General features: G+C 36.0%; 1 protein-coding gene across 5 annotated transcripts in view; it reads left to right on the top strand.

Annotated features, from left to right (window-relative positions):
- ERCC6 (ERCC excision repair 6, chromatin remodeling factor) overlaps nt 1–22,196 on the top strand; it is a 106,464-nt gene that overhangs the window by 63,011 nt on the left and 21,257 nt on the right. For all 5 annotated transcript variants that reach the window (XR_013485217.1, XM_020996886.2, XM_078150909.1 and 2 more), the window contains exons 9-12: nt 11,222–11,392; nt 12,458–12,634; nt 15,069–15,185; nt 17,331–17,426. Coding sequence is in view for 4 of the 5 variants with exons in the window: in XM_020996886.2 (XP_020852545.1) it covers nt 11,222–11,392; nt 12,458–12,634; nt 15,069–15,185; nt 17,331–17,426 (561 nt within the window). In the remaining variant the exon portion in view is untranslated. The remainder of the gene's footprint in view (nt 1–11,221; nt 11,393–12,457; nt 12,635–15,068; nt 15,186–17,330; nt 17,427–22,196) is intronic.

Raw genomic sequence — 22,196 nt, 5'->3', positions numbered from 1 at the left:
CTAAATTTTTATTATTGTGTTTTATATTTTTATATTTTGATCCTTAGAAAACTGATATTTTCAGATTGCTTAAAATTATGCTTGTTATTGTCTCCAGTACTTTTTTGGGAATTTTTAATATGTCTGTTGTATGGGTGAGCAGACTGAGTAATAGAGTGTCTGGCCTGCTTTAGAGTCATTAATTCAGCTTTTATTAAGTGCCTACTTTGCTAAGTGGTGGGGATACAAAGAAAGACAAAAGACAATCCCTGCTCTCCAGGAGCTCAAAATCTAATGGATTACGACAAATCCCAATGGAATTTGCCCTTCTTGACGACCAGGACTGCCTTGCTTTTTTGTATTTGCATCCCTAGCGCTTAATGCCTGGTATATCTGGTATATAGTAATAACTTAAATGCTTTATCATTAATTCATTCTTCCATGGGTTTTCATTATGTTACACTTTTCTGGCTCTCCCTGAGTGTTCTTCTGTCTGCTTTGTTGTAGCATCATCAATCTTTCAGCCCTACGTATGGTTTTACCCTCAAGGCTTTGTTCTGGAAATTTTTTTTCTCCCTCTCTAGTCTTTTTCTCTTAGTGCTCTCATTATCTCCCTTGGGTTTGAAGTATCATTCTGGGAAGATTAGTCCCAAATCAATGCAACATTTATCTCTCTTATTAGTTTCAGTCCCATCTCAACTACCCAGTGGACATCTTCACCTGAATATTATAGAGACAACTTGAACTCAGCATGTTAAAAACAGAACTTATCTTTTTCTTTAAACTTACCCTTCCTTCTGTCTTCCCTGTTTGAGGAGAGGGCACTCCAGTCCTTCCAGTCACCCAGATTTAACTTTTGTTGTTTCTTCCCTTTCTACTACACCTCCCACCCCTATCCTCCTTCTAATTGATTCTAATGTCTTATCAGTTCTCCTTCTACAGTATCTCTCTCACTCATCCCGGTCTTCATTCACGTGACCAGCACTGTAGTTAAAGCCCTCATCATCTTTTGTTTGAATAATTGTAATAGTCTCCTAATTGGTCTTCTGGTCCCAGTGTCTTCCCTCTCCCATGCATCTTCCTCAGCACAGCTGAAATGATCTTCCTAAAGCACAGGTTTGATCGTGTAACTTTCTGAGGAAGAATCTTTGGTGGCTCCTTATTACCTCTAGCATAAAAGACAATCTCTTTTGCTTGGCATTTGAAGTCCTTTGCCATCTTGCATTAGCTTACCAGATTCTGTAATTATTTCACATTATTTTCCCTCAAACACTGTATACTCTAGACAGACTAGCCTGTTTGCTGATCTCTGTACATGGCATTCCATCTTCTCTGTGTCTTTGAACAGGTTGTCCTTCATGGCTGAAATACTCTCCCTCATAACCTTCACCTCTTCTGATTCCTTCTTTCCTTCAGGGGTTAGCTCAGTTGTCATCTCCTACAGGAACCTTCCATTGTTAGTGCTTCCTCGCACCTCACTGAGATTTCTTGGTATTTATTTACCTGTGTAGATGTATTATCCTTCCAGTAGGATATGACTTCCTTAATTTTGGGAACTATTTCATTTTTACTTTTCTATACCTAGTACCTTGCACATAGTAGGTGCATTAAAAATGCTTATTGAATTATTAAATTTGCTTCTATACTGAAGAAGTGTTAACAAAATCTGGATTGCAAAAATAGCAATTGAATAAAATGCTATGTATTTGTTGATTGAAATGTCTGTAATAAACATTTCTGTTCAGTTATTGAAGAAAATCAATATACTGCATTGGAAATTGTGCTAATAGAGTAGTGGCTCTGTTATATTCTTGTTTTTTAATTGCTCTTTTATCCTTTCAAACTTGGATTGTCTAATTCCATGGTCAGACTGTACCCATTTATAGTTTTGTTAATAGCTATGTTATAAAAAGTATTAGATTACAAATTAATCTAATTTAGTAAATAGGTATATAATTAAACATTTTCAAGTAATATTATTTCCAGAATATACGTTCATTGTGGACTTTTTGTCACAAGTACACCCATTTGAATTTGTAAATTTGAAGGGAAAGTGTCCAATGAAAAGATCTCTTTAATATTTTTCGATGTTGAGAAACATATGACTGAAATCAACTATTTTCACTAGGTTTTGCTAACTCTTTACTACATCTGCCTTATTAATATTTAGTATATAAATAGGACTTTAGTTTCAAAAAGAAATGAGGTTTGTAAAAAAAAAAAGTTCTTTTTTAAACTCACTTGAAAGCATCCTGGACAATTTTTGTGTCTATGGGACTTCTCAGCTCCTTTCCCTAATCCACAGGTGAGGAACCTGTGGCCTCTTGGCCACATGTGTCACTCTAGGTCCTCAAGTGTGGGCCTTTGTTATGTGAAGTTTGGATTCAGTCAGAGGGCTGCACTTGAGACCCTAGAGGGCCACGTGGCCTGGAGGTTGCAGGGTCCTCACCCCTGCCCTAATCCTTCCTCCCCTTCTCTTTCTCCTGAAAACTAAATTTGGCATCTACTTTGGAGATGAGTGTGTGTGTGTGTGTGTGTGTGTGTGTGTGTGTGAGAGAGAGAGAGAGAGACACACACACACACACACACACACACACACACACACACAGAGTGAGAAGTTGAAAATGACATCGAGGTTGCAAGGATAAGCATCTTGGGCAGATGGTGGTACCCTCAACCATAATGGGGAAATTAGGAAGAGGGAGAGTTAGGGGAGAAAGATGTATTAAGTGTATTAACATTTCGTTTGGGACATGTTGAATTGAAGATGTCTGTGGGACATTTGGTTTGAGATGTCTAATAGGCAGAAGAAGATAGGATATTGGAGGATGAGAGAGAGATTAGGGCTAGACAAATAGTTCTGAGAATCATCTGCATTCATGAGAGCTAATGAGGCTGCAAACAAAATAGCATGGAGGAAGAAGAGAATAGCATAGCCTTGGCTATACTCTATTTTAGCAGATGTAGTTTGAAGACTCAGCAAAGGAGACTGAGCAAGAGCAGTCAGATAGGGTAGAAGGAGAACCAGGAGAGAACAGTACAAAAAAACCTAGAAAGAAGAGAAGAAAAAGAAGAGAAGAGGGTCATTAGCAGTCCCAGAGGCCACAGATGAGTCAAGAAAGATGAGAACCAAGAGTCCGTTCGATTTGGTAGTTGGTAACTTTGGCAGCTCATTGGTCGTTTTGGAGAGAGCAGTGTCAGCTAAATGATGAGCTTGGAAGCCAAACTGCAGAGTTCAGATGAGAGTTAGAGGGAAGGAAGTATAGGCAACAGTTATAGATGATCTTTTCAGGGAGTTTAGCCACAAAAGGGTGGAGAGATATAGGATACTAGTGAGGGTGGACAGATCAGGTGAGGATTTTGGGGGGATGGGTGAGATATAACAAGCATGCTTATGAGAAGTAGAGAAGCAACCAGTAGACAGGGAGAGATTGAAGCTTAGTGAGAGAGTAGGAGTAATAGAGTGGGAAATCTGCTGGAGAAGTTGGAATGAAATGGGATCATTTGACAAGGAGAAGAGTGACCTCTTCATGTGAGATGGATTAAGGAGGAGAGAGTGATGGAAGGCATCTGAGTAATGTGTGATGAGGAGGAGGGGATAAAAGGAGGTTCTCAGCAAATGGTCTCCACGTTTTCCTTGAACTGTGAAGCAAGGTTTGCAGCTGAGAAAGTGTGAGGAGGTGGTGCTATGAGAAGCATGAGGAGGGATGGAAAGGTTTGAACCATATGGCGAATTGATGAGAGAGTGTAAAGGGATTGCTTTGCTGCAGGGAGGACCCAGTTAAGATTCTGTAACAAACTTATAGTGGACCCTGTCAGCACCGTTTTTATGTGATTTTGTGTCATTATTTTCTCCAGTATTGTTCAGCAGCATGTGAATAAGAGTGAAGGCAGCATTTGGTTAGAGTAATCCAAGACTGAGGCTTGGCAGGCTGTAGGTGACAGGATGAGGGGGCAAGGGATGACCGTGTAGAATCGAAGTGGTTCACCAAGGGGTCAAGATGGGGAAGGGAGGAAAGTATAGTCCAGAGGTGTCAAACATTTGGTCCACAGGCAGCAACACTCCTGAGTAAGGTCCAAACCAACTTAAAATGTAAATGGGAAATATTTAGCAAAAACAACAACAACAAATAGAATAAAGCATAGATAATATCCATATATGGTTTTTTTAGGTCATTGTGTGCTCACAGGGGTCCTTTTGAATGGTTTGGTGGTCTCTCTTTCTGTTTGAAGTTGACACCACTGGTATGGCCATTTCAGGGCAATGACCTGGGAAAGGTGGAGGGCTTGCAAGTTGTGGTGAGGACAGAGAACAGAGTTAGGAGTTGCAAGGTAAAGGGAGATTCCTAATGGCTGTAGAGTTTGTTCACATAAGGGAATTTCAGAGTTCATGAGATCGGAAATGGAGCACTTACAGGTGATTGCAAGATCAAGACAGATTATGTTTTGGATATGTCGAGTTTGCAAGTACCTGTGGCACATCCGTTCAGAGCTGCCTGGCAGGCAGTCGGAGATGGGAGGTGAGAGCCAGGTGATTTGAAGGCTGGATGGATAGTAGTGGAATTCATGAGAGCTGGCGTTCTACTTAAGAGGGAGGGTATAGAGAGAGAAGAGGAGATGAGATGGGCTTAGGACCCAGTCCTGGGCTGCACCCGTGAATAGCGGAAAGGACTTGGATGATGATTTTGTATAGGTGACTGATGGGGGTTGATTAGAGAAGGAGCATCACTACTGAACAGTTTCACAAAAATCCAGGGAGGAAGAGAGAAAGTATCCAAAGAGACGCTGTAAGGATTTGTCATTTGTATCTTTCTAACAATAGTATAATCCTGAGCAAAGCTATTTAAAAAAAACTTTTATTTTTTCAGTTGGATTGACTGGTTTTTCTTTTGTAATATCTCTTTGCCATTGACTCTTCCATAACATTGACTTAGCCTTTTGAATTGAACTGCTGATTATTTGCATAAGTGAGGCCTGTTTATTCAAAGAACTGGAGCAGATCCATCTAGCATTTGCACGAGTGAAAGCAGTGTTTCATAAATACACTCATGCATGGCTTCTTTTAATACCAGTAGTATTAAAATCATGTCCGTTTGCTCATAGCAATTAACCTATCACCCATTTAGAAATGCGGGAAGTTTCTGATTTTTTTTCAACAGTTAGGGGCGTGGACATAATCTGTTATTCTGTTCCTTTCTTTTACCTACATATAAATCTCTTGTGCTCTGTTTTTTAATCTAAGTATATGTAGATATGCATCTATATATACATAGGTGTATGTATAAATTTGCACATATTTTACATGTAAAATTTACTTGTGTGTATATATTTTTCCTTTATGAAGTATAATTATACTTTATTTCTAGCTGCTGTGGGCTTCCAACAAAACTCATCACCCAGTGACTGCCTTCACCTGGTCACATCACTTGAGCTTTCTATTTATGCACACAAGCATCTCATTATTTTCTCATTGTTCCAGCTTGACAATATTTAGCTATTTGTGGCATACAGGATTGGGAAAGAAAGAGACTAAAACATTTCTTTCATGCAAGATTATTTGTTCTTTGTCATAAAGCAGATTATATTTCTTTTCTTAACCTAAATCCTTGCTGTTTTGTTCAGTATGAGAGCTTAAAAAAGATATCATGTAATGAGCAAGTATTAGAGAAACAAGAGATATCTAAATTCACCCCCCCATACTCTTTCCAAAATTATCCGTTATTAGTTCCAAGTTGTTTTACTATTGTATTTCTATTTTGTATTGTCTTCATTAATGTTCCCCTCTACTAACAGAGCAATTGAATTGATTTTGTATGTAACTGAAGTCATGTTGAAAAACAGATACTCTTTTTACCTCAATAAACAGATACTCTTTTTACCTCAATAAACAGATACTCTTTTTACCTCAATAAAACAAACTTAAGATAACTTTCTGAAACTCTTTACTTGAGTCTCCTTAATGTATAAAAACCAGGTATTCTGCATCTAGTGGGGAAATTTTTCTCTTTCAAATTAACTCTTATTTAAATCCTTTCCCAAAACAGAAAGACTTAATACACTAGTTGATCAATAAATATTTATTGAGTACCTGCTATGCCTAAGACTTGACGTTTTGGATGTAAGGAAGTATGATATGAAGTTTCTTCCCTCAAGGAGCCTACCATCTTAGTAAAATTTATATACACATTAAAAGATTGCTAACAATACAGTGTGTTATTTAATAATCCGTTGTAACCTCCTGTTTTTTCCTGCTTAGGTTATCTTTGTAATTTTGTAAAGCCATTTAGATAATTTTAAAGCTTTTGTCCACTATTGAAGCATTTCATTATACCATATAGAGAAGTATAAAAAAGGATGTCATAGTTTTAATTTAAAGATGACTCTTGGTTTTAATGGTTAATTATGAGATAGTGAGAATATCAATGAAGACATTAAGAGAAATGGTCAAAATAAGATTTTTTAGTGTTTCGTAAGGAGTAAAATGTCGAACGTTCATGAATAACGAATTGAAATCTACATCTATAACTATTTGATCTTAAATAAAAACAGTGGAATACAGTCAGCTGTTACTGAGTGTCTTAAACTATTACCCTGCATTTGTTACCATTATGTTCAGGTTGAGATACTAGAACATAAAGACATAATTTTTAGAGCCTTATAAAGAAAACAGGCTAAAAGTGAGCAAATCCACATCCAAAAGAGTCTCATTCTCTGAAATAACCTAAGCATTAAAACAAAGCAAAACAATCATGTTCCCTGCCAACAGATGATAGTATAGTGGAGTGTTGCTTGTCCTGTGTTACCTTAAATAAGAGTAAATGTATGCCTGATAGGGTAAACAGGAAATGGTGTGTTTATATTTTTGTGAGTTGTATTGTTAAAATTGTGTTAACTGGAGACTTTTTTCTTCATTGTCAGCACAAATCCTTGTTTATTAAAGATTTAGCTTGAAGGAAATTTTAATTAATTACAGGTTCAGTAAATCCTGACTGGGAAGCTGCTGTGCTGTGTTTACAGTGAATGGCCTTCATGTGCCGATGTTTCACTCCTGTTCTCTCTGCTACCTGACAATGTGATTTATGGCTGTTGTTTTCTACCAGTCCACTGTTTGCCCTCTAGGAGGGATTGGTCTCCTGAGCCTCCATAATAACAGCAGCGCTTTCACAAGACATCTTTTAATGACAACGGCACTGCATTCAGGAAGTCAGGATAATTGCAGATGTACCCTATTAATTGCAAAAACTAGGAGAGGTTACATATTTTACAAGCTTTTAATTTGAAATCGCCCGAGATGATTTGTCTTACGTGTTTGGATAGAAATGTCTATGGCAATATACTATTATTGAGACTCTAGTTCCATACTATTGGAGAATACTGGGATTGAATCAAGTGAAGTTTGAAGTGTTTCCACTCCAAAATGTGGTTAATGCCCTTAGAGATTGTGTTTTAACTGAGAGCAGTGTTTATGCTGCTTTTTAGGAGGGGCACGAGAGGGAGGAGAAGAAAATGTAATTTTAGTTTGCATATTTGTTGGATTTCCTTGTGATTGTAATGGGAAAATATATATTTCTCAAAAGCCAACACTGAGGAATTTATTTTAGTTAACTAGAGATGGATAAGAAAATGGTTATGAACTTTTTGAGAGGCAACATCATTTCCTGCTATAACTTATATGTGTATACCTGAATTCTGATTTAATACCTGCCATTCTTTGAGGCATGAAAACAGTTTAAAAGATATTCATCTTCTTGTGGCTCTGTATATACATACATTTTTATTTCAGCAGTTTGGAAATGTTGTGGAAGTCCTCTGTTTTCCTTATTTTTCATCTGCTGCGCTGTCCAGACGTGCCATAATGACTTATAAACACCATTGTTCTTCTCTGAATACTTTGGTAGAGATGGGAACCAAAAGAACATGAAAGTTAGAGTTGGTGAGCAATCTGGAGCATTTTTTTGCCCTCTAGAAACTGAAGCACGTGATGGATGCCCTAAAAGTGTGGGAATTTTAAGAAAAGGAAGGTGTGAAGTTAAATTATATGTTTTGTCCACTGACTATCATTCAAGTCAAGTTACTCTCCCCTGGTTTTATTTTATGATCTTAATTCAGTCTTAGAACTTAATAGCATCACTTTTCTCATCTGTAAACTGAAAGTAACAATTGTTATTGTGAGGAATCACTAATAATATAGCCAGATGTCTAAAAAATAAGTCTGAAAAACTGGTGGCTGGTAAAGGATTGGAGGGAGAGAGAGAGAGATTTGTGAAGGAGGGAGACCAATTAGAAGACTATGTGATAGTCTGAGAAATGATGAAAGCCTGAACTAGGGTAGAGGCTGTGGGTGTGGAGAGAAGAGTTTTAAAGGAGAGGTGGTGAAGATAGAAAGGGCAAGATTTAATTCTGTCTGCACAATATCTCTTGCATCCATTCTCTTTCTCTCCACTCACATATCTGCCATTCCACTGTCAGGCAGTGATTTTTATGCCTCAGGGATATTCCAGAAGTACAGGTGTAACACACTGTATCACTACCTTACTCAGTAAACTCCAGAGGTACCCTGTTATCTCTAGGATCTAATGTCAAGTCCTATTTGGCATTTAAAGTTTATCATAGAAACATGGAAAAACAACATGGACTGATGAAGAGCAAAGTAAGTAGAGCTAGAAAAACAAATATACATGACTACAGCAATTTAATTGGAACAAACAGCCATAAAATAATTGAAAGTAAATGTTAGACTATAGTAATCTAGTGTTTGGTAAGCCCAGAGATCCAGGTTTTTGGGTCAAGAATTCATTATTCAACAAAAGCTGCTGAGAAAACTGGAAAGCAATCTGGCAGAAACTAGGCATATTTCAACCATACCAATATCTCACGCTGCATACCATGATACAGTCAAAATGGGTACATGATTTAGACATAAAGGGTATAATCTTAAACATTTTAGGGGAACATGGAATAACTTATCTGTCAGATCTGTGGATAAGGGAAAATTTTATGACCAAATGAGATACAGAGGATCGTGGAAAGTAAAATGGATAATTTTGATTACATGAAATTAAAAGGTTTTTTGCACAAACAAAACCATTGCAGCCAAAATTAGAGAGAAACAGGGAAAAAAACTTTTAGAGCAGGTTCCTCTGATAAAGGCCTTTCTTCTCAAATAAATAGGGAAGTGAGCCAAATTTATAGAAATAAGAGCCTTGGGGGCAGCTAGGTGGTACAGTGGGTAGATCACCGGCCCTGAATTCAGGAGTACCTGAGTTCAAATCCAGCCTCAGACACATAACACTTACTAGCTGTGTGACCCTGGGCAAGTCACTTAACCCCATTGCCTAGCCAAAAAAAAAAAAAAAAAAGAAATAAGATCCTTAATCTAATTAACAAGTGGTCAGAGGATATGAACAGGCAGTTTTTACAAGGAGAAATCAAAGCTATTAATAGTTATATGAAAAAATACTCTAAGTCACTAATTAGAAAAGTGCAAATTAAAACAATTCTTAGGTACCATCTAATACCTATTAGAAAGGCTAGCATGACAGAAAAGGAAAATGACATTCTGGATGAGATGTGGGAAAATAGGGACACCAGTGCTCCATTGGTGGAGTTGTGAACTGGTCCAGCTGTTCTGGAGAACAATTTGGAGCTAAACCCAAAGAGCTATCAAACTGTACAAACCCTTTGACTCAATAATACCACTACTAGGTCTATATTCCAAAGAGGTCAAAGGAAATCAGGAGAGAAAAGACCTACCTGTAGGTTCAAAAATATTTACAGCAGCTCTTTTTGTAGTGGCAAAGAATTGAAAATGGAGGAGATATTTATCAGTTGGGAAATGGCTAAACAAGTGGTGGTATGTGATTTTGGTGGAATACTACTGTGTTGTAAAAAATTGTGAGGGTGATTTCAGAAAAACCAGAGAAGACCTGTATGAATTGATGTGAAGTGAGCAGAACCAGGTGATTATTGTAATCAGTAAAAGCAATATTGTGATTATGATGAGCTGTGAAAGACTTAGCTACTTTGATTGATGTATCTTTTGTGTTAATATACATCATTCTCTACTACAGACAAATGAACTTGACTTTGAACTGTAAGTATGTATTTAGTAGGAGGATCATACCCAAAAGATCACTTGTCTGACTAGAATGTAGGGATCAGAACTCTAAATATATCCTACACTTATTTGAGGAAGTATAATTAAAATGTAAATGTTATTGTGGGAGATCTGATAATGCTCTAGTGACTTGTACCTTCCACCTTTTCCCTCCAAAGTCAGACAGGAGGGTGGGAGTGGGGCTGGAGGAGGATCATGAAATAGAGAGAAAAAGACATGGCAGGTCTTAGTGCGTGTCTGAGCCCGGCTGATCATTCCTTTCCTTTCCCTTCTACTTTTAGGTTATAATGGTGGTGATTTCCCCAATTTTAGTACACTAGGAAGATAACACTGTTTTCTGATGTCTAGTACTGAAACTTAATTCTGATTACACTAATTTAAAATTTATGAATTAGAAGTTGACACTAGTCTGGTTCACCATTACCATATGTATTGTAAAGTAATAAAACTGTGATAAATTAAACTTAGTACATCTTAATTAGTCCAAATTATTGCTCTACTCTGTGTAATATTGACTTGAGTAGCCCTGCCAGGTTAGATATTATACAGAAACATTAAAATACCATAGTTCACCTTGCAAAAGCTGTAGGAAAAGAAAGATCCTGATTACTTTGAGGCAAGAATTGTATCTTTTTCTTTTTTTCCAAATATCTTGCACATAAACACTTAATAAATGTTTCTTGAATTGAAGTGACTTGATATATTTTACCTCTTTTGACTATTCAGGGCTCTTTGAATTCCTTCTGGAAACTTGCTGTTCTCTTTTATTTGTTATTACCTTTCTCCTGACATTGTGTCCTTAAGTCCAGTGAAGTTAAAAGCAAAGAACATTTTGAAGAGATGAAAACTGCTTTGTCACATGTGATAAGTTTTCTAGTCTTATCTTGAGTTTTTTATGGTTGTATTAATCTCATTTTAATTGTTGGTCTATGGGGTAATGTTGGTTCTATATAATAAAGTAAGTGCTGAGTAAATTGTCAATTCTAATAAACATATAATTAGTACACTGTATACACATTCATGAAGTGTTTTGGGATCTTTAGGATGAAAGATCATTGTAGGATCATTCTTATTTAATATGACTCCTGGTAATAAATTTACAGGAACTTTTTATTGCTGTTTTAGGTGAAACTCATCCGAGAAATTGCAAGATGTCATGGAATTTTAATTACTTCATATTCCTATATTCGATTGATGCAAGATAACATTAACAATCATGACTGGCATTATGTGATCTTGGATGAGGGACACAAAATCCGAAACCCAAATGCTGCAGTTACACTTGCTTGCAAACAGGTATAGCCTTTAAAATGATACAAAGGGTATTTCACATTTGTTCATTGTTTCAGTTCTGTCCAACTCTTTGTAATCCCATTTGGGGTTTTCTTGGTAAAGAAACTGGAGTGGTTTGCAATTTCCTTCTCCAGCTAATTTTACAGATGAGGAAATGGAGGCAAAGAGGGTGAAGTGACTTGCCCAGGGTCACACAGCTAATACGTGTCTGAAGCTAGATTTGAATGCAGTTTTTCCTGACTCCAGGCCCGGGGATGCATTATAGTTCATTCAAACAACTCATCGACTTTGGCTGATGTTCTGCCAGACAGCAGAATCCTTCCTGTGCTTTCATACTGTACTTAAAATACTTCATATAAATTATACATGTGGATTAGGTACTTTCTCCACTGGTGTAGATCACAGTGTGCCCAAACCTTCTCATCCTTTGTGATTCCTAGCTATAAATCCATGGAGTATATCCCTAAGTTCTGGAGTCTTTTCAGTGGTTTTAATGTTTTGTGCAGCCAATGAAACTCTCAGGCTGTCACTTATTCTTCACATTTGCTGCAGTTACCTTGATATCTATATCTATATATCTGTATCTGTATATCTGTGTGTGTGTGTGTGTACATATATATATATATTTTTTCTTTTGTAAGTCATCATTGGTGATAAGTTGAACCTACTTATAACTCACTAAAGATTTTTCCATTTGCTGATGCATAATGATTAGAAAATGCTGGATATGTTTAAACCTTTTGTTATTATCAAATTATCACTATTTTTGCTTTTCTGTTGTAGAATGGACAGATCTCACTTTCAATTTCATTTAGCTCAGATTACAGCCAAATTTAGCTAAAAATGAGTACCTTATTCTTTTTATTTTCTGATTTTTGTATTATTTGGGAATCTTTAATTATAGTAGCAGAATTTTCATATTGAGAAAGACCCAAGTTGGTATTCAGTGGCACAAATTTAGTATGTGGGAATATTCTTTAGGAAATGATATGGATGTGTATTAAAATATAACTTTAGGAAAATGAAATTATATTTCCTTTAATGCAACTATTTTTGTCTCTTTTACAGTTCCGTACTCCTCATCGGATTATCTTGTCTGGATCTCCTATGCAAAATAACCTCAAAGAACTATGGTCTCTCTTTGACTTTGTCTTCCCGGGAAAATTGGGAACGTTGCCAGTGTTCATGGAACAATTTTCTGTTCCGATTACCATGGGGGGGTATTCAAATGCTTCTCCTGTACAGGTAAGTTATCCAGGTAACAGATATTTATAGAGTTTATAGCAACTAACTTAAAGAAGATAGTTTCTCTTGTTGGTAAGAAGTATATATTCCATTTTGGTTTATTTTGGTACTTAATTTACAGTCTAAGATTTTAATATTTAAAATTAAGTTTTGCCACTTCAAGTAATCAGAGGAGGGATAAGCTAAAAATTTTAAGCCTTTGAATTGGCATTAGATAAAATAGTGAAAATGTTTTAGCATAATAGGTTTTTAAATTCAAAATGAGTATTTGAAACTTCATTTAGATATTAAGAAAAAGAAAAACTAAAATAATAAGTATTTGGAAACAGTTGAGGCATGGGGTGAAGTGGGGTGGGGAGGGGAGGCAGTGGATTTGTTACTTTGGCAATATAGGAAAGTCTCAGTCCCCTATACTCCTATATTGAGATCCACAGCTCATCTGTAAATTAAGAGTCTTAGAGAGTTGCCTGGGCGACTGAACACAGAATCAGTAAGTGTCAGAGGCAGTACTTGACTCCAGGCCTTTTTGACTCTAAGGCTGTCCCTATCCATTAGCATTAATTCACTACTCAGTGCTGCCTCTCAGTATGAGGAACACAGCAGATAGGGACTAGAACTGTATTTCATTGGTATTGGGGAACTGCTGAAGAGAAGTTCCCTTTACAAATAAATGCAGATTGGTACTTCCTCTGCTAAGGGCACTGAGAACTTAAATGAGTTTGCCCAGGGTCACATGGCCAGAACGCATCAGAGATGGGACTTGAACTCAGGACTTCCTCACTCTGTGTTACTTTTCTTTACTATTCCTCTCTTAGAGAACATCTACTTCTCCTTAATAGGAACTGAATTATCTTTAATGCTTTCATAAAATATTGGAGGGGAACAGAAGCAGGGATAAGAGCATATCCCCCCCCCCCCAAAAAAAAAAGTGGAATAAAGATTTCTGTGTAGAGAGCTAGCAAAAGAATTTGGACGTTTTTTTAAAAAAAAATAATTCAGGTATTTTCAGGCCTAGTTTTTAAAATAAGTAGTTTATCTTTAAGAACTTTTTTTATAACCTCCTTATGCATCATCAGAAACTATTTAAAGACACAGAATTGTAGAATTTTAGATCTAGAAAGGCCCCTAGACAGTATCTTATCCAGGCCCTCATTTAACAAATGAAGGAACTTAAAAGTCAAAAAGACTTAATGATTTGTGCAAGGTCATGTAGAGTGGACTAGAGCTGAGTTCATCTACTTTTCAGTCTAGTGCTCTTAACACTACGTCACACAGGAAATACAAATGAAATTATATTTATTTATGATTCATACTCTATATCTCTGGAGAAACAAAGAGAAGAATTAACAGAAGTCTTCCTTAGAGTGACAGTGACATATTACTAATTCCAGTAACTAAGACATATTGAGCCTTGATTTTAGCTTAAAATCCTCATTAATGAATAAATGACATGTTGAATGAAGAGACATAAAAATACAGATTCCCCGTTTATTTGGAAAGTTTGGCATTAGCTATTTTCCCCCCAATTAAAAAAATTGAACAGATAGCAAAGGACTTGTATGAACTGTTCTTGGGGTTGCTTATAAGTATTTTCTTTTGTGTAACTTTTCCATGTTTACTTTGAAGTTTGTTGTTATCTTGAATTGTAAAGCCATGTTTCAGACACTTGAACTCTAGTTGAGGTTCTTCCTGTTCCACTGACTGGTAATCTACTAAACTAGAGAGCCAATTTAGATTTTTCAAAAATATATCAATAATTTATTGAATTCCTTGCTTTTAAGTGAATTAAGAGTGGGTGTTCTTTTTTCTGTGTTATGTGTTTTTTAAGCCATTATCTATATTTAATACCCATCTCATGTAGCTGTGATCCATTACAGAACCATATGCTCCCTTTAAGGCCAGAATAGCCTTTTGTTTTTCTGATCACAGGGATTTTCTTGAACTTATTTTCATAGTCTCAGGTGGGCAGTCATCTTTGCTTATTGTCTGGTAGCTTCCCTGGCTTCAGCCTGCTACTGGTATTACCTTTTGATCTTCTGTCTTGTAGATTAACAGTTCTATTTTAGCTTTTGGTCAATTATAAAATAATGTGCAAAGATTCATTTAAAAGGAGTTTTTCCTCTGTAGAACTTTTCTTATTACCATATAAAACTTTGATTTTAGAGTCTTTTTGCAAAGTGCAAAAATATAATAGCACAAATTATGCCATTATTTCCATGCATTTTTGGTTAATTAAACAAATTCCTTCACACATATTAATTTGCATACTACCCTAAATTTGAGAAAGCCTTTTGGAAACCATTATGCCATTTTATGATTATATAACTTTTTTAATATTATTGACTTAATAAATCGTTTCTATTGAAAACAATTGTTGGAGGGTAGTGATGATACTAACTATAATGATTTTTTCTCTTTTTTTCCTTTATTAAAGGTTAAAACTGCTTATAAATGTGCGTGTGTTTTACGAGATGCCATAAACCCATACCTACTGCGTAGAATGAAGTCAGATGTGAAAATGAGCCTTTCATTGCCAGATAAAAATGAGCAGGTTTGTAAAACTGAAATGCTATAGTATTTTATTTTTTTTTAAACAAAACATTCCTAAGTCAAATGTACATGTTTCATTCAACTCTAATATGACTACACATTGCTAAATAGTTTAACCTGTAACCACTTTAAATAGCTCATTCACATATCTCAATTATATCTTAATGGAATTATACCTTATTGGAATTATATGGAATATGTAGAATTATATGGAATTGTATTTTATATCACTGTTTTCCAGATGAATCTTTATCTGTACAAAATTGAAAGTGAACTCTGCTTTTTTGTTAGGAGAGTATTTAAAATTGTGTGCTCTTGAAAGCAGTTGCTGGGGGAAATTAGCAGTTGATTCTAATTGAATAAACTTTACCAAAGTAAGCAAACCAGGGGGTGAAACGACTTCAAGAAAAAATGGAAGTAAGAGGGTGCAGGTAAAGGAGCAAGACCTCGTGGCGCCTGGGGGAAGGTTGACATGGGGAAGTGAGGCCATGTTCCTCAGTGGCCTGTGGCTTTTTCAGAATACACTCAGAAGCCAAGTAGAGAAAATGGTAAAGGAAAGGGATGAGGTTCTTCTACCTAGAGGGTTAGAGCTTAAAAATCCCTGGCTAAGCGAGAAAGATGGGGTTGTTGTAGAGATGCTTCTCTAAGAACAACAAATCTAGAAAAGACATTTTGAAATCAAATAAGCTTGGAGAAAAGAACACCTTTCTTTAGAGTCATGGACAGAGTTATAAAGCATGAAAGGATGACATGAAGAATTTTTAAAAGAAAAATAGCTGTATGCATCAGAGACTTTCTTTTTTGAAATTTTAGGTTACAGAAAGGAATATTATACTAGTTTTGGATATTTTAAAGCTAGTTACATAAACTTTTACTGTTAACAGCTCATTGCCTCTAGACTTGTCTCACTTCTTCCTTTCCTGTATAGCCAGAAGAGTAGTCTGGCAGCCACAACCAGCTAGTAGCCCTTGTTGGCCTCTCCTATACCTCTACCCCAAAGCGCTTCTGTTAACTTTTTCCCTTCTACAAAAATCCTATGAAATAAGGAGCTTTAGGTCCAGCAAACAAGATTTTAGAAAACCAGATTCACTGTTCTAAAACTTCCTTCCCCAGGCTACTCTGCAAGACAGAAAGAGTGGAGCAGTGAAGACTGGCTCTAGGAACTGTGGCTCTTTTCTCATAGAGACCGAATGATGTAGTAGTATTTGTATAGTTACAAATGTACTTAAACATGCTTATGAAACTAGCAAGAATATTGTGAAAGAGCAGAAAAAGGGGTAGAGAACATCAAGAAAAACTGCAAATAATAGATGAGAAGAGAGAGTTAAGGAGGAAACAAAATAGGAGATATAGTAAGACGGGATAAGGGTGCTTAAATGTTCAGGAGAAAAAGGAGAGAGAAAAATAGAAGGAGAAATTAAAGTTAAAAGGAAAAGAGAAAAAAGAAATGAACATTTGCCCTCAAAGATCTTAGAATCTAGTTGAGCAAGTAATATACATGAAATAATTGTAAAATAATTAAAAAGTGTCTAATTGTTCTGCTATGTGATGAGAAACTCATGTCTCAAGAAAGGTGAGATTAGTATGGTTTGGGATAGTCAGGAAAAACAGTAAAGCTTGAATTGAGATTTTGAAGAAGATCTACGATTTCAAAAATTATTTAAATTATATTTACATTAAAAATATTAATTATACTCTTTCTCAGAGTCTTATGGAATAAGGGACTTGGAATTTTAAGAGACATCCCAATAGACTGTGAAAGTTGTCAACCATGAGCTGTGTTTGTCAACTATTTAAGCAACATATAGCAGTTGCAATATTTGTGTTTTTTCTTCATGGTCTAAGTGTACAGTCATGGCATCCTGGTTTTTAAAAAAATGTCTATTTCTGTTATCTAATTGAATATAATTTTATAAAATTAATGAAATTAAAATCTTTACATTATTAAAATTTAAAGACATTTCTAAGCAGCTAAAATTTTGGATGCTTACATTTTGGAAATTGCTAGTAGTATTTCTTTTGAAGTTGTCTTTTTTAAAAAAGTAAACGTTTTTGCTTACCTCAGTACAATCTCACTCAGATTTTTAATTTGCATTTTCCTTTGATAATTTGAAAATTCTTATTTGTGTTTATGGATTTTTTTTAGGTCTTATTTTGCCGCTTGACAGATGAGCAACGTAAAGTATATCAAAACTTCATAGATTCCAAAGAAGTCTACAGAATTCTTAATGGAGAAATGCAGGTTAGAGGAAGAAGTCACAACCCTGAAGTAGTGAATGGCCCAAGAGAAAAAAGCACTGATTTCTAATATCTGATGGGATCCCAAATTGTGCCCCACATACAAAAAGAATTTATTCATATTTGCTCTAATCTTATTATTAAGTCATTCTTCTCTCAACAGCACCACAAAATTCAGGACTCAGAGATTAATAGATATTCTCTTCTCAGGAGACTCCTGTTATAAAAATGATATGAGGTAGAATGGAATTTGGTTTGCTATAACACCTTTCATACTTCACATAATCCCAAAGCACTTTAAATAGTAATGAGTTTGTAATGATAGCTTGACTGATAGAATCATTATAAACTCAGCCAAAGCTAACACAGTGGGACTTGAGTATCAATTTTTATAGAAGGGAAATACCAGCCATTACAGCAGGGATTTTACCTTATTCTCTTTTCTGAATAAATTCAATGCTGGTTTTAACTTGAAACACCACCTGAAGTAAGTAAAGCAGCAGTTAAAACTTTGTATCTTTCCTGTACTCATGCCATAGTGATTGTGGTTACTTTTACTAGGGTGACTCCATGACACCTTGGCCTAGTGGAAGAACATCACAATCTGAACCATTGTGTTGCCTTCCAGTGATAAGTATTGCAACAATTTGTAAAACAGATGCCTTTTATTAACCAGTGGCAAGGAAAACAGAGCTGTGAACTTCTAGTATTAGTACATATAAGGAATACTATTAAAAAAATAAAAACAATGGCGGTTAAGCTCTTGATGATTTTCGATGTTGTTATTTATCTTCTATACATGAGTGTGTGTGGCCATTTTATATGTACACATGGGTGTAAGTTTTGGCCCTTGCTCAATCTCCTGTTATGCGCTTTAAAGCTTTCGATAAATTAGTATCTTTGGGCTTTAGCTTCCCAAAAACAAATTGTAATACTTATTTAACATCAGTAGCTTTCTAGAGCTAGAAGAAACTTTGAAATTATTTAATCTGTGTTTTTCCCTTAGCTGCCTCAGATAGCTTGGATCCTCGAGAGAAAGACTTTTTAAAAGATCTCTCGATATCACACTCTGGTGGTTAGTAGCCCTGATGACAAAAAGCTTGTCTTTGTGGGGCACTTTTTTGTTGCCAGTCTTGTTTGGTTCTCGGTAGAAACAGAATTGTTGTCTAGTAACCCTTAAGAGTCAGTCAGCTAGCACTGATTAATGTGTGCCAACTACTAGTTGTATCTTATTGCTGAAGATGCAAAGAAAGGCAAAAAAAAAAAAAGCCCTTGCTGTCAAGGACCTCCCAGTCTTGTGGAGGAGACAACATGCAAACAGCGATGTACAGATGAGATAGAGACAGGGTAAGTTAGAGATAACCTTAGAGAGAAGGCGCCAAGATTAATGAAGACTGGATAAGGCTTTTTGCCGCAGCTGGGACTCTAGCTGAGACTTGAAGGAAGCTAGGAAGCAGAGGAGGAGATCATCAGAAGATGGAGTGGGAGGCAGAAAGGAGAATGGAGATGACAGCCTCCTGCCTTCAATACCCCAAGTTGCATTTCTTAAGTTCTAATGCTTTCATCTTTTCTCATAGTCCCTGTCATAGTTTCTATTTAGTATGTCATTGGTTATAATGGATGTCTAAGTAATTTGCATATTCATTCATTTCTTTTCTGAAATGTCTTCTGTATTTCGTGCCTTCCAAACTGTATGTTCTCATATTGAATCCTAGTATTCTAAAGAAATACTAATTGGTATATTGGGAAAATTCTTTAGGAATTCCAGATTTATCAATGCTTCAGCCATTTATTAGTTAAGCTCCATTATCAGAAGAGTATAATCATTTGAATTCAGACTTGGCTTAAGGTGTTCTACTATATAGTATTTGGTGCTGTGATGAAGAACCTGGTATCTTTTTATTTTGCTTATCTTAATTTAGAGAGCATTTGGTCTCAATTGGCATATAGATGAGAAGTCTTTTAAATTTAGGAATATCTGCAAAGTAAATTGAGACTTTATAGTCTACTCCTTCACAGTTTCAGTTACACATACTGGTAGACTTTTTGAGACAGAATGGAGATGGTTTCATGTTTAATCTACTGACTAGCAGTTCTCTATGTTCTTATGCTGGCCCTGTAGATGGAAATAATGAATTTTGAAACTCAGGTATAATAACTACAAGTTTTAGGTTCTTTTTGTGCTAATTAGTGTTTCCTTTTGAGACTTTAGTCATTCTTTGTAGCATTCTCAAGTTAGTGAATGTTACATGTGATTATTTTTGCATTACAATAAAAGCTAAAATGTTTAGGGCAAATGGAACATAAAAGTCCAATTCCTATATTAATTTAAGAGAGTTTTGGGTTAATTATAGTGATAGATATTCAGGGTTAGAGGTATCTGACAAATCATCTGACAGTTTTGGTTTATCTTTTCAGCTGGCGTTATAATCAGTGCATATTCAAAGGATGGATTGATTGTACCAGTTTTGCACCATCTTAGATTCTTTTGCCACTTATGGAAGAGAAAATTCATTATCAGACACTGAAAGTTATTTTTAAACATTAAATCCTACAATTATTTCTACCTATTCTTGGGATCATAGATTAAGAATTGGAAGGGACTTCAAAGATCTCAAATGCCAACCCCTTCATTTTAGAGAGGAAATAGTTCTGGAGAGGGAAAACTCACTTGACCCCAGATCACCAGAGTAAGTGGCAGAAATAAGATGGAATTAGATCCTCTGACTCTAAAACCAGCCTTTCTCCCCCCCCTTGGCATGTTGCCTCTTTAGTCTTAAAGAAGCACTGGATGTGGAGCAGGTCGGTGGCACAGTGGATGGAGCACCAGCCCTGGAGTCAGGAGGACCTGAGTTCAAATGCAGTCTCAGACCAGACACTTGACACTTACCAGCTGTGTGACCCTGGGCAGGTCACTTACCCCAATCACCTCGCCAAAAAAAAAAAAAAACAAACCAAAACCCCACAAAAAAAAGCACTGGATGGTAGTAGCAAAACTTGGCTCTCCTTTCAGTCTGACTTACTTTCAACAAGTCAGTAGGGTAGTAACCAAAATGGATCTTGAGGACTTCTGGTATTAGGGTAAAGAAAGTTCCACATAGTGATTATTTTCTTTCTCTTCTCAATAGATCTTTAGGTAATGTTGTCTGGTATGTTCAATAAAGATTATGAAATAAAGGTCACATCACTTAATGCATTTCTTTAATTATAAAGAATATCCTAGGGGGGAAAATTGCATTTTGGTCATAATTCCCCTCATAGGTTAAGTACTATGAGTTAATCCTGTATTTCATATTCAGAAATGTTAGTAAGATTCTCAACGCTTCCCTTCCATCTCTCCATTTTAATCTTGATGTAAATAACTCTTATCTGTTGAAATCCTACACAGTTCCTCAGTTAAGGCTTTCTTGATGCACCTAGAAATTAATCTCTTCCTTCTTAAATTGCTGCAATTATTTTATATAGACCTTGCCCTTACATTCTTATTTTCCTTTCCTTTGTATCATAGTTTTTTATGCACATCTTCCCCTCTTCCTTCCTTTTCCCCATCAGATTGTAAGATACTTGAGGATGGGGTCTAGGTGTCATATAACTTTGTATCCCCAATTACAGAGGGGATTATTAGTGCATTATAGACATGGTGGATGGTGTAAGCAAATTCATGGAAGTGAAAAAGGACAGAATATGAACAGAGGATAGAATGGAGTCCGTTTTGGTTAGAACATGGGGATGTTAAGGGGAGGAGTGTGAGATAAGACTGGAGCCAGATAATATAGGGTCTTGAATGCCAGGATCAACAAATTTAGAATCAACAGATGTTACAGGCAAAGCTTGCTTTCTTCTGTAGTATATTTAATGAACAAACTTTCACATTGCAAATGATTTTTTCCCCACAAAGTGTTACAGATATAACTAATAGCACATTATAAAATCAGAGATACAATTTTTAAAAACACCTTTCACTCTTAAGCTATAAAATTATTCTCTTGTACCTGTGTAATGGATAAGAGTCTTGATTTAGAAAGAAATCTCAGAAGTCATCCAGCCCACCTATCTTCATTCCTGTCTTACATAACAGAAAACTGAGACCCACAGAGAGAGAGAGAGAGAGAGAGAGAGAGAGAGAGAGAGAGCGAGAGCGCGCGCGAGAGAGAGCAATTTGCCCAGGCTCACACAGGTTGTGAATGGGAAATATGTTGTTTTTATAATGAGCCTTAATGTACTATAAGTTGTATGTATATATGTATGTGTGTGTGTTTGTGAATAGCACATAAAGGATACACCTTTGCTGTGCAATAGATTTGACTTAAAATTAATATTAGCTATACATTAAACATAAAGTTTAGCATTTTAATGCAGAAAGGGCCTAGAGATCTAGTCCAACTCCCTCACTTTATAGATTTTGCCAAGGTCACACAGTGAACCATTGTTAGACCATTGTTCTTTCTACTGTACCACATTGCTTTGCCTATAATTTTTTTTTTAGTAGGGGGAGTGATTTCCATGGCCTGAGTCTGTTAAATATATCCAAGGAATTCTAAACTTAATCCTTTTCCCCCCCTTGATTAATTTCCCTTATAAGCAAAAGCAGTCAACACCATTCCATTGTTTTACTACTGCCCTTTTAGAAAACAGGATGTAGTTTCCCTCATTTGCCACTAGATAGCATGCTCAGGCATCTGTAAACTATGAAACAAATTAATAAAGGCACCTCAGAAATGAAACGGGGCTCTAAATTAAGGAACAGCAAATGAAATTTGACAAAATTTGTAGC

This window comes from Phascolarctos cinereus, unplaced genomic scaffold, assembly GCF_003287225.1.
Source record: "Phascolarctos cinereus isolate Bilbo 61053 unplaced genomic scaffold, phaCin_HiC Scaffold_3;HRSCAF=262, whole genome shotgun sequence".
Classification (NCBI taxonomy): domain Eukaryota; kingdom Metazoa; phylum Chordata; class Mammalia; order Diprotodontia; family Phascolarctidae; genus Phascolarctos; species Phascolarctos cinereus.
Note: the sequence above shows the minus strand (reverse complement) of the source record. Positions and strands in the feature narration are given on the sequence as shown.